Source organism: Aspergillus tubingensis (assembly GCF_013340325.1).
Source record: "Aspergillus tubingensis WU-2223L DNA, scaffold_2, whole genome shotgun sequence".
In the NCBI taxonomy this organism is placed as follows: Eukaryota; Fungi; Ascomycota; class Eurotiomycetes; order Eurotiales; family Aspergillaceae; genus Aspergillus; species Aspergillus tubingensis.
In genome coordinates, this window is record NW_023336276.1 from 599724 (window position 1) to 611939 (window position 12216).

The 12216-nt window shown below is 51.4% G+C and overlaps 3 protein-coding genes across 3 annotated transcripts; 1 reads left to right on the forward strand and 2 right to left on the reverse strand.

Annotated features, from left to right (window-relative positions):
• Positions 1-814: 814 nt before the first annotated feature.
• Positions 815-3463, reverse strand: AtWU_00767 (putative membrane bound cation transporter; the record flags this gene model as incomplete). The annotated part of the gene is made up of 8 exons (XM_035495882.1): positions 815-878; positions 936-1122; positions 1174-2341; positions 2395-2472; positions 2523-2594; positions 2649-2756; positions 2809-2837; positions 2887-3463. 8 exons carry the CDS (start codon positions 3461-3463, stop codon positions 815-817), a joined length of 2283 nt encoding a protein of 760 aa, XP_035351775.1.
• Positions 3464-6301: 2838 nt separating this feature from the next.
• On the forward strand, positions 6302-9729 carry AtWU_00768 (MFS transporter; the record flags this gene model as incomplete). The annotated part of the gene is made up of 7 exons (XM_035495883.1): positions 6302-6351; positions 6407-6508; positions 6562-6846; positions 6900-8547; positions 8596-8685; positions 8735-9567; positions 9642-9729. The coding sequence occupies 7 exons, from the start codon at positions 6302-6304 to the stop codon at positions 9727-9729; spliced, it is 3096 nt and encodes a 1031-aa protein (XP_035351776.1).
• Positions 9730-9986: 257 nt separating this feature from the next.
• On the reverse strand, positions 9987-11845 carry AtWU_00769 (putative isoamyl alcohol oxidase; the record flags this gene model as incomplete). The annotated part of the gene is made up of 2 exons (XM_035495884.1): positions 9987-11316; positions 11382-11845. The coding sequence occupies 2 exons, from the start codon at positions 11843-11845 to the stop codon at positions 9987-9989; spliced, it is 1794 nt and encodes a 597-aa protein (XP_035351777.1).
• Positions 11846-12216: the final 371 nt, after the last annotated feature.

Here is a 12216-nt window from a genome sequence, read left to right on the forward strand (position 1 = left end):
GCCACCTTAAAAGTGAGATTTTTAATTGGATAACTGCATCATGCGAAAGAAGAGAATATTGCCTCCAAGCGAACCTCCCTAAGCGAAATGCAGCAACGGCGCAAAAGCAAATTAGTACTGTAGTAGCCGCTGTATCTGGAACGTCCATTGATTACGCCAAGACTAGCCCCTCCGATAGCCCCTGACCGAAGCAGCCACGTGTGTCTTACCGAGTGGCTGTACATCCACTGTTAGACTTAGTGGTACACCGTAATAATGACAGGCTCAGCCACATCTATCGCTGTGCATTCCAGATGCAGTCATCGTTGTCGGACCTGTCTTGACAACACTGTGCCAAGAGCGTACTTACCGACGGATTACATGAGAAGAAAAAATCAGTGCCTCGTTGCCTACAGTTAAATCCTGCGCCATGTCGAGAGGATGCGCGGAGAAAGTACTACTCCTGCGCCAGGAAATCGACTCGGCTTGGCAGGCGATGTATTAGATATTGTTGCATCGGAGCGGGATTTAAGGGTATCAAATGGTCGTACTATTGCCGCAGAAAATCCCGCAATCCCTGAGAAAGATCATCTCCGAGAAGTGGTACTTTGCATTCTGAATTGTCTAGACTAAACCAGGCAGCATTATTGGCAATCTCGTTTAATGTAACCATCCTCCTCGCCCACCATCTAACATAAACCCGCCGTCTTCTTCCCATGTCTCCGAACCCACCCCCCGTAGTTCACTAACCCCCTCTACTCCACCACCACTGTGCAGTCGGGTGTTAAAACACCCGGTGCTATGACATAGGTCTTGATGAACCCCTGGCAGCCGCTTATCCTCCAGCAGTGCCAAGATCGCTGGACTGTCCACTGCCAGGATAATAAAACGCAGCAACACTAGAAGCCGCCTGTTAGCCACCGAATAAACGTGACCCTGGAAAGAGTTGAACTTACCCTATGATCACATAGGCTGCAATGAGCAAAGACCCTTCCAAATAGTTGCTTCGGCCATCCAAGACCAGGAAGTTGACAACGAAGGCCGTGACAAACAGACAGATGGTCTCGAATAGCGTGAAGTACAAGGACATGTCCTTGTCCATACACCAACCCAGGATGACCACCAGTGGCGTAACAAAGATAGCTGTGACGAATGAGCCCCTACTCCCAGAGGAAAAAAACAATAAGAACATACCAATTTGGATACTACTTCCTACCGATACACCGATTGCCAGGTCCATCTTGTTCTTGGTGGCCACACTGACAGCGGTCACGTGCTCGGCGGCGTTGCCAACAATAGGAAGGATGATCAGACCGATGAAGGCTTCACTGACAGACGAGCTCTCGATCATGGTGGGGATAGCGTCGACGAGGAACTCCGCACACACTGCGACAAGACCGGTCGACACCAGAAGCATCACCACCGCTGCGGTGCGAGACATTTCGGGTTCGGGCTGCTCGGGAACCGCTTCAGTTGGGTTGTTGGCCACGGCCGTAGGCATGCGAGAAGCACCCCGGGCAAACTGAACGGCATTGCCTGGAGGTGGTGGGCGATTGGTGAAAGAGGGTAGAGAATGCGTGCGTCGGAGGCCATAGGGATTCGAGGGACTGGAGGGAACTGCTGAGTTGGGGGCGGCCAAGTTACTCGAGAAAACCGTGTTGCTCAACAGAGATGGAATGGTTGGACGGAAGGGCGATCGCCTTTTGGCGGGTTCAGTTGCTTCTCCAACCTCCGCCGTAGGCTGAGGGTGATCAAAGGCGGGTTCTGTCTGGGATGTTTTCATGGATGGGCGGCCGGTCACAGTTGTGCCCTTCACAGAAGCGGCGGTATTATCCTTTTCGGCACGACGCTGCTTCCGGCGTTCACGCCTTTTCGCCTTTCGATCCTCCTTGGAGGCTTTGTCCTGTGGTTGTCCAAAGTCCCGGGTCTGAGGTTCATGATCGGCATCGTATCGGCTGTCATCTCCAAAATCGATGACAAACGAGCCAGACCCGTCGGCTTGAGTAACACTCAGGTCACCCGCAGAACCAGCATGCTCATCTATAACGGCTGCAGGAGGAATATCGGCCGAGGACTTCTTACGGAATGACTGGGGAGAAACCGTGCCATGCGAGCTGGTGCTCGACTTGCGATGACGCCTATGTTTCATGGCTCTCTTTATACGCTTGGCGGTGGACCAGGAGGTTGTCGTATCCACAGACTCATCCGATGAACTGCTCGAGTCTGACGAACTGTTCATGAATTCAGCCAGAACACCGGGGTGAGATTCCTCATCAATAATCTGTTGTGGGATACTGGCGTATAGGTAGGCGTGGGATTTGAGCTGGAATATGATGTACAAAACGTACACCAGGAGCAAGACCTGATCGGAGAATTAAACAAGGTATGATATGATTCGCAGTTGATACTACTTACAACACTTGTTCCACGGCTGACTTTGAGCGTGTATTTATCTGCATCTCCAGCGTCCGACCAAGAAGCGTGGAACGCCGTCTGGATACGTTAGTAAGTATAGGGTAAACCGAAAGGATGCGCAGACATACTGGCAAGAGCAAACTCATGACACTCAAACTGAGAAGACATGCACTCATCTGCGTGACAGTGCTATTATAGATCTGGCAGATGTTAGTTTGACGAATGCGTACAGCTTATGTTGCTGGCAGATTTACCTGTTCCTGGAAGCGCAAGCCTCCCAAGAGGAAGGCCATACCCAAGATCAGCAGTAGGTTTGCTAAGATGGATCCCAGCAGGGATGCTTGGACGATCCGAATCTCATTCTGGACAGAATTAGAGCGATCCTCAAGTCTGTTGCAGAACCAGTTGACTCACCTTGACTAGGGCAATACTGAACGAATCCGCTGTGATTAGTATTTGTGTGTGCACATGCTCTTATAAGCAACAACTTACATGCTACCGAAACGTTAGCAACAGTCAGGGGTGAATGGGTGGGATTGGGTACATACAAAATGATCAACTCTACTGCATTTCCAAAGGTGACGTTGATGAGTGCACCCACAGTGTCACCCAATCGACTAGCGACACACTCGGTGGCATGGCTGAGCAGACCGGCCAAGGGGATGATAGCTATCGCATTCATGGCAAAGACCAGGCCTGGATTGAGTCCAGCGGCCTGGACCGCAATGCCGACAGGGACGAAGACGAGCAGCACATTGACCCAGCTGTGGCACAGGGCGCGTTTGGTGTGTCCGGTGAAGCGAACAATTCCATCCTTCATCCGGACGAACAGTGGGCGCTCAGTGGTTTGATTGGCATCTTTTTCCGACTCCGGGCTGGCCGGGTCACGTATACCTTCTTTCACTTGAGCATCTTGAGCCGAAGCGTCCTCAGAGGACTGGGTGTTGGACTGGTTTTGACCCTGGGAATTATTCGGGGTAGACGCGTGAGCTTTCGCCCACGAGTGAATCCGGTCTGCATAGCAAAGAGATAGAATGTTAGTCAGGGGGGTCAAGATAGATACAATCATCGATGAGATGTCAAATGAAATCGTCGAGGAGGGCCTCTAGTGGGCCAGGGAAGGGATGGCGATAGGAGGCAGATAGGGAGAGGCACTCACGCATGTATTTCAGAGCCAGGAACGGAAAGGATCAGATAGAGAAGGCAAGAGGGGCCCTCGATAAGACGTGTGTGATAAACTGGTGAAGAGGAAGCTGTGTCAAACACAGGAACTGAAGAAGCAAGCCAAGCTTCAGGAAGGAGAATATAGATAGGAAAAGAGGGTCCCTGGAAGTAACCTGCGCGACCGGACTATTATAAGGGAATGGAGAAGTCAACCTTTCTGGGACGGGGGGGAGCCCTGTGGCATGGAAGCAGGACCAATGATGCTTGCCAAGACAGCAGGATGATCATCCTGATCCTGACCTTATTCCGAACTGGAGCCATGGTCCGCCCCGTTTCGCAGCAATCGAGTCGCAGTGAATTGCCGTCGCCTCGACACGCAGCTTGTCTCCACCTTACACCTTATCAATCATGGCCAACAGTTGCTCTAACATCCTATCACATCATTTCTAGATACCTACTCGTACTAGTACTCCAAGTACCGCTGAGGTCATCTCCTCCTGTAGTATTTCCGACCAGAGCTCGGAGAACTGAATTCCAATGGTGTCATCGGCTATTTTTCAATTTCGGACTCGGAGATGTCAGCGATCACGGGCGGGACTTCTCCGTTTGTCAGTCGACAGAAGAAGCAGAAAAGTTGAATACTAATGATGAATCAGATAGCTACTATTATTCTTGGGCCGCCCGATGGGATGGAGGTCTCCACCCCTGGGCCGCGGATCCATAGGGGCAAATCTCAATTTATCTCACCCTTTCCAGAATCCGTCCATGAGATGCACACCTACGACATCAACAGTGGGGCCAGCGAAACTAGGGTTGAAAGGAGTCAACAGTAGTTGATTATGAGACTACTACGTATCTAGATTATTCGATTTGGTAGCTCTATTTCAGGCTGCCGTGGCTTGCAGAGGTAAGGGGGTAAGATGCCCCGTTACGCAACGGATAGAACAGAACACAGACACACAGAACAATGACTGAAAGTTGTGAATTCCATAACCCCGACCGAGAATTGAGGCCAGAACGGGCTGGCTTGGAAGTGATTTGCCAAGTCCACCTGTCTTTCTCAACAAATAAAACTCTTCCCCCAAATCTTCTCCCCGAGAGACCCTCCAATCAGACCTGCTGGTTTCCTGCGCCTGCCCCGAAGCCCACTAGTGGATCGTTCTTGATTGGTCGACACTACGTCAGGAGTCAGCCTCGTTTCGGTAGCATTTCTCCGGATTCCGGTATCCCATACCCGTACTTTACAGGAGAGCCAACAGCTTTGGGTAACGCGTCACATGAGCTTGTCCCTGCAAAGGCTCAATGAGCTTTCGTCAGCGTCAGAATCTCTCCGGAATGTTGACATGTCTTCTCGTCGCTCAACACGTATTCATGGTACACAGTACTTTCAGTATCTCTCTCAAACGTCCACCTTGGCCATTCAGCGCGGTTCCTTAAAATCCGCTGACTCACGATCTAGACCATGGACTCGTCATCCCCAACCGTCTCCGCAGCAGTGTGGCTGAGCGAGAAGTTATGGCTGTGCCGTGGACCGTTGTGATGGAACTGCCATCGACGCATTGAGTTCATATTGACGGTGCCATCGGACAGATTCCATCCTATCATTATAGTTTCAGATCACTGTCGCTTATTGCGTTTCCGGCTTGGCATCTGTAAATGGAATGAGAACCAGACAACTCTGGCCTTCTTCATTGTTTCTCAACAAAGTATATCTGGATTTTCTGGATGCAATGAGATCATGACGGCCCAGCGCGCCTCGTAACCCCGCAACAGCGTCCGATTTGGAATATGCATGTCCGGATGCCAGTGCATCTGACCGTCTTGGCCAGTGGGTAGAAGCACAAAGAATAGTAACCACGACTAGAGTACATATGCGGGGTGATGTCCTAGCGTACGCTGGTACCTTTACAGGCATGATGTGTCCGTCCGCTCGTCATCATGTCGCGCTGGATAAACTTCAGCCAATCACTCGAGCACCTATTCCATTCATTGCGAATTGACTCAAAGCGTAGAACACGAGTCATCCTATGGCAAAAGCATCATTAATTCTCCCCGAAAGCATGCAGCGACAGCCAGTGTATAGGTCACGTGATTGAATGTGGAGGGGATGACCCGGCAAAGGTTTCATCCGCTCGCATTATCGTCCGCTTCCTATTCTCTCCTCTACTTCATACTGGCTCGTCGGGGAGTTACGATTCAGACCAATAATTAAGTTAGAGACCTTATCTTACTGCTCGGACTCGGATCCCGATAAGATGGGAAATGATAATCTTCATCCGCAAGGTTGCTACTCGTCCAAAAGACTAGATCCTCAACATTCAACTACTACGTACTTTGGCATCACCAGATACTGCCAATCAGCCAATCAGACCAGCTACGGAACACCACAAAGAAGTCGCGCCTACGATTCCTCTAGCCATGTCAGCCCTACACCTCAATCAAGAGCTATCTGATGGCCGAAATCCCCAGCCGATAATGCTGCAGACGCCCCGTGCAGAAGAAACCTTCTTCTATCGGCATTTGGCTCGGCACGCGTCACGAGATCCAGGCACGGCAACCCGACCCGGATGCAACCGTCCCTCAGCCCGGCTCGATCGATGATCTTTCGGCGAGCTAAGAAGATCAGAAGAGAGAAATTTTTTCATCTAAATTTACAGTCTTTGTTTAATCAGCCCATATGCGAGCATACGCAGTATCCTGCTTCCCGTGACCTAAGCTATACGGTCACAGCAGTCATTGCACAATGGCTCCATCAAGGAGCGCCGGCGGGGGTAGGATGGCTAGGTTGCTGAGGTAGGCAACTGTCGCGGTATTTCTGTAGTTGGGATGAACTAAAGTTTTTCAACAGTATTTTGAATCCCTTGACATGGAGACAGCGGCTCGACTTGGACACTCGGTCTTTCCTTATCATGCTGAAGGGCGCTTTGCCACCGACAATTGTGATAGCGATGTAGGTCATATTGCGTATCAATCTCTGGAATCAGTGTAGCTGATACCAAGCAGTTACCAGAGTAGTGCTATATCCGACATCACCCTCACAATCGGATATCTATCAGCTCTTATTTCGGTCCTGTCTCAAGCACTGACACCGCGGGCCAAGTTCATGCGTATCATGTTTTATGATCTCTTGTCAACATGTGTATCAGCTTCTCTTTGTTGCTTAGCTATATTCTGCGCCGTACGAGCGAGACAACATAACACCCCTCCAGATGCTAGCGAGGCCGCCCGGAATGGCTTCAGTAGCGATGCCTGTGCCGTGTCCGCTATATGGCTGATATTCATGATTTGGTATGTCCGGTTTCTACTTCAATAGCATTTTCAGATTCACTGAACCTATGCAGGGCCGCAAATACCATCCGTGCTTGGCGCCCGCAGGAGCTGCAGGATCCTATGGTAGCTTTCTCGATCTTTTCTTCTGTTACTATCACTCGCGGTGGCATGTTCACCACACTATCCGAGGGTCTTTCATTCGTTTCTAGACTGTTGAAGGGGTTTATGCTGGGGTTTGCCATTGCTACCGGGGTCTCTCTTCTTATACTACCAATTACTAGCCGCGGACATGTCTTCGACGACATCAGGGGTTACGTCGCGAAGATCGATAACGTACTCCAGTCGCAGATTGACTTTGTCAAGGGGACATCAGAGGTATGGACCGGAGGTCAAGGGCTTCTAAAGAGGACGCGCACGGCACGAAGTATGCGGGACATGCAGAACAGTCCCAGTTCGGATCTGGAAGCGAAGCAGAAGCGCTTGACAGCATCAATCACCAAATTGAACGGATTGCACGGGAAGCTACAGTCAGACCTGCTCTACTCGAAAGACGAAATTGCATGGGGTAAACTATCAGCAGGCGATCTGAGTAGGATTGGAGGGCTGCTGCGAAGTGTTTTGCTGCCCCTTTCGGGAATGGCTATGCTGCCTGAGGTGTTGGACATGATTGTCAGGAACGAAGGAACGCGCAACAACAGTGTGAGATCACTCGACGCCGAGGAGGATTCTGTGAAACAATCCGAGATGCAGAAGGTAGCCCAAACGCTTCAAGACCGCCTTGTGGACTCTTCCAGGTTGGCGACAGTTGGATTACAATATGTCTTACTGGCTCTTGGGCTATCTAAGCGCAAGAAAATCGAGAAACAATACTCAGGAAAAGCAGATGAGGAAGGGACCGGAGAACTACTCACACCACTAGAGCCACAATTCGCACAGCGTTTTGAACAAGAAATGCGAAACTACTTCTCACGCCGCAAGGACCTCACAAGAAACCTTGCCTCCCTTCAGGCGTTTACGGTCTTAGAGAAGCCGGATGATGCCACCTCCCAGGAAGACATGGCGGCCATTGCGACAGACCCTGACGTCAAGCAGGAGTTCTTTCTCATCCTGTTCATGGGACATCTGCAGGACAACCTACTGACCGCGACTCTCGACTTGATCCGTTTCGCTGATGACCGAATCCAGGATGGCACTATGAAGCGCAGCAGACTGATTCTCCCCAGACTCAACACCATCCGTAAATGGCTCTCCCTTAATACCGACCACGACACCAAGTCTGCTCCGGATAGGAGACATTCATCTCATGTCGATCCAGCTTCTGCCCTTGGCCAGACCGAAGCGAACAATTTCCCGGATCCCGAGCACCTGCCCCCGGCCAATTGGTTTGAGAAAGGCAGCCTGGCGCTCCGCTACTTATCGCACATTATCAGTTCCGAGCAAAGCATTTTCGGCTTCCGCGTTGCAGCAGCTGCATTTTCCGTTGGTATTCTGGCATACCTGCGTAAGACACAGGACTTTTTCATCCACCAAAGATGCATCTGGGCCATGATTGTCATTGTGATCGGAATGAACCCGACCAGCGGACAGACAATGTTCGGCTTCGTTGCGCGCATCGTCGCAACAGCCGTTTCATTAGTCCTGAGTTTGATCGTCTGGTATATTGTGGATGAGAAGACCCCAGGTGTCATAGTATTCCTCTACCTCGCCAACGTCTTCGAGGTAAGCCCGCATCCTCTACATACCAGCCACCCACTAACCATCCAACAGTACTACTTCTACGTGAAAGTCCCACAATACTTCGGAGCCTCCGTGATCGCCATTGTGACCCTAAACGTCATCGTAGGCTACGAACTACAAGTAACCCCTCCCAACCCCCCTTCAAAACAACCCACTCTAACCCAATCAGGTCCGCAAACTTGGCATCGAAGTCGCCACCTCCAACGGCCAACCCTACTACCCCATTTACCTCTTCGGCCCATACAAACTCGCCGCCGTCGCCGCCGGCTGCGCCATCTCCTTCTTCTGGGTCATCTTCCCCTACCCCATAACCGCCAAAACCACCCTCCGTAAGACCCTCGGACGCGGGCTCTTCGTCCTCGCCAAGTTCTACAGCTGCATGCACACGACCATCGAGCTCTGGCTCACCGGTGAACTCGGTACCACCGAAGACGACGACGACATCCGCTCCGCAACCTCCACTCTTCAACGTACCCGCCACAAAGTCTTCAAAGAAGAAATGCTCCTCCTAAACAGCCTCCGCATGCACAGCCACTTCAGTTCCTTCGAGCCGCCCATCGGTGGGAAATTCCCCCGTGCAACTTACGATGAAATCATCTCGCAGATCCAGCGCATGCTCACTAGCATGGCGTTAATGGCGCATACCACTCAGAACATGGATGCTTTGTCCACTACCACCACCACCAACTCCACTGACAATAGTGACAATAACAATAATAATAAATGGATCTCCCGCCTCGCCTCAATAGCCCTCCAATCCAGCGGCTTCAAATCCCACAAAATCACCTCCCTGCTCTGCCACTTGTCCGCTTCGGTGCAGAATTCTCAGCCTTTACCGCCGTATCTCGAGACGGGGGATACATTCCCGCTTGCGAGGGAGCTGCAGCGCATTGATGAGGAGTTGTTGAGTATTCGACATGTAGAGGATCCGGCTTTCTCGGCGTTTGTTTGTCTGGAGGTTTTGAGGTCCGTGGTTAGTTGCTCGTTGGATGATTTGCTGAGGTATGTGGTTCAATCCCCTTCCTGTCTTGCTGTGGGTATAGTTGCTAATGGTTATTTTTTTTTGCTTGTTATAGGAATGTGAAAAGCTTGGTTGGGGAGTTGAGCTTTGATTTGCATGTTCGGGATGGGGATGAGGCGCAGCGGTTGATGCAGGAGGAGTAGGTGGTTGGTTTGGGGTGTGTAGATGTTTTTTCAATATGAAAATAGGATGTATATATTGCTGTTTATTATATTTACATTTATGATGCGTAGTACTCTTGTTTACCTAAGTTATGTGCTTAGTCAAGTAGACAGTGGCAGACAAAGCTCAAATATCTACATCATAGCATACTGCTAAATGAACTATATACACACACATACTACTAACACAAAGAAGAGAAAATAACTACCCATCACAACCTAGACAAATGTTTCCCCATCTACACCCTACAAAGCAACCCACTCCTCAAATCAAACTCCCACTCATCACTCCCCACCCCAGAATACACCCAAAGACTTCCCCTCGGATCATACCTCCTCTTAACCTCCACCAACCTCTCATACCCATCTCCATAGAAATCCCTCTTCCAGGTACTGCTAAACGGATTGCCCTCATTCATATACGCCCCCATATTCGGCGCCCAATTCCTCCACACCGGCTCCAGCACACTCTCATACCACTCCGCCGCCTCAGCCAACGACGCCGCAGGGTCACCTGTTGCGTTCACGGAGCCGCCATATGCCATGACGTGCGCGTATGCGCTGCGCCATGACGGAAGGACGCTCCCGCGGCGCTGTTCGGGCACGTTAGCAGTGCCGCGGCCGCCCTGGAGGCCGAAGATGAGGAGGGAGCCGGAGCCGGATTGCGAGGCGAAGATTTGCTGTAGGTAGTAGATGAGATCCGCTTGTGGGAGGGATGAGAGCTCGGATTTGCCCAGGAGGCGGCTTGTGAAGAGGCTGGATGCGCCGGCGGACTGGCTGGCGAGGAAGTTCGGTTTAATGTAGGACCAGTACGACTGGGTGGTTGGGGGTGTGAGTTTGGTGGTTATTTGGGCTGTGTTGTTGGCGAGTTGGGTGGAGAGGCTGTGGAGAGTGGTGTTCATGGCTTGGGCGGTTGAGTTGTAGGCGATTAGGTTGATGATGACTGCTGGACCGGCGAGGACTTCGTCGACGCCAGCGTAGGTGCTTGCTGATTTGCCGGTCGCGGCCATGATGGTGCCTGTGATGCCGGAGTCCATGAGGTGAGGGATCTCGGATGCTGTTTCGGCGAAGGCGGTCCATGAGGCTAGCTCTGAGGTGTTGGAGTTGTTGGATGCGTAGAAGGTCAAGCCCCCGGTTACGACGTTCTCTGGAATTGGATGCGTTTGGAGGATGAATTCGGTCACTACGCCGAATTGGCCACCACCGGCGCCACGAACGGCCCAGAAGATGTCTTGGTTTTGGGCGTCGTTTGCGGTGAGGATATGGCCCTCCGGGGTGATGACTGTGACTTGGTAGACGTTGTCGGAGGCGAGGCCGTAGTGGCTGGATAGGAGCCCGTGGCCTCCGTTCTGGATCAGGCCGCCTAGGCCTACTGTGGCGTCTTCGCCGCCTACGACTGTTCGGTTGTGTTGGGTTACGGCTGTGGTATAGACTGTGCCCCAGTTGTTGCCGCCGCCGCAGATTAGCACGTCTGCGGTTTTGTTGGTGCCAGGCACATGCCAGGTTGGGTTGTGGTGGATGTGGTTGAAGTTGTGGGTCCAGATTGAGAGGGAGTAGGCACCGGTTGATCTTGAGGAGGGTAGGTTAGCTGGGTTGATATCATTGAGGGAATGGAGTGATGAGGATATACGTACCGACCGTTAAGATCATGGCCTGTTGATTTCACGACGATGCGAATGTCCCTCTGCGATGCCCATGACATGGCCGTTGCGACCTGCTCTTCGGTAGTGGCATTGACGATGTATTGGGGCATGCCGCCGATACTGCATCCCTTGTCTTTGGTGTATCCAGAAACACCTGGGGGTACGCAGGAGTTGTTGTTGTAGATGGAGTAGTCATTGCTTTCAGGCCATATGGCATGGTAGGCTGCGTAGGACCAGTGGTCTTTCACTGAGGAGCAGTTGTACGACGAGCCCAGTGGGTTTCCTGCATAGCAGGAAGAGGCAGCAGGGGCAGTTCTAATAAGAGACCCGCCAATAGATTGGTTCAGGGCAGACCACTCCTCAGTTGACGGCCAAGCTGCATCACCGGGGGCGGTTTTGCAATTGGCCGCAGCCAATGCTGGAAGGGCGATGAGTGCCAGGAGCTTTGGAAGCATCGTTGTCACAATAATTGTATTGTTGTAGATTCATTCTGGAATACATGAAATGTAAGGTCTTATATATTCTGTGATAGAACGCGAATACGACTGAATTTCCATGCTGTTGTGATATCCTGTATAGGAAATTTAAACACGAATACGCCGCGATCTGCTGTTGGTGGAGACAATTCCTGCGATATCCAGGGACACTCCATCAAACCCCACAAATATTCTATTTTAAACGGTTCCTAACCCACTACTGTACCAGGCTGATGTAAATCTGGGAGGCAATGTCCTCATGGTCTGCTCTTTGCCCGGGTCTCCCTTTCCGCATCCACGGCCTCCTTTAGCCGGTTGGGTGACGATGTGAAAACTCTGATAACTGGAGA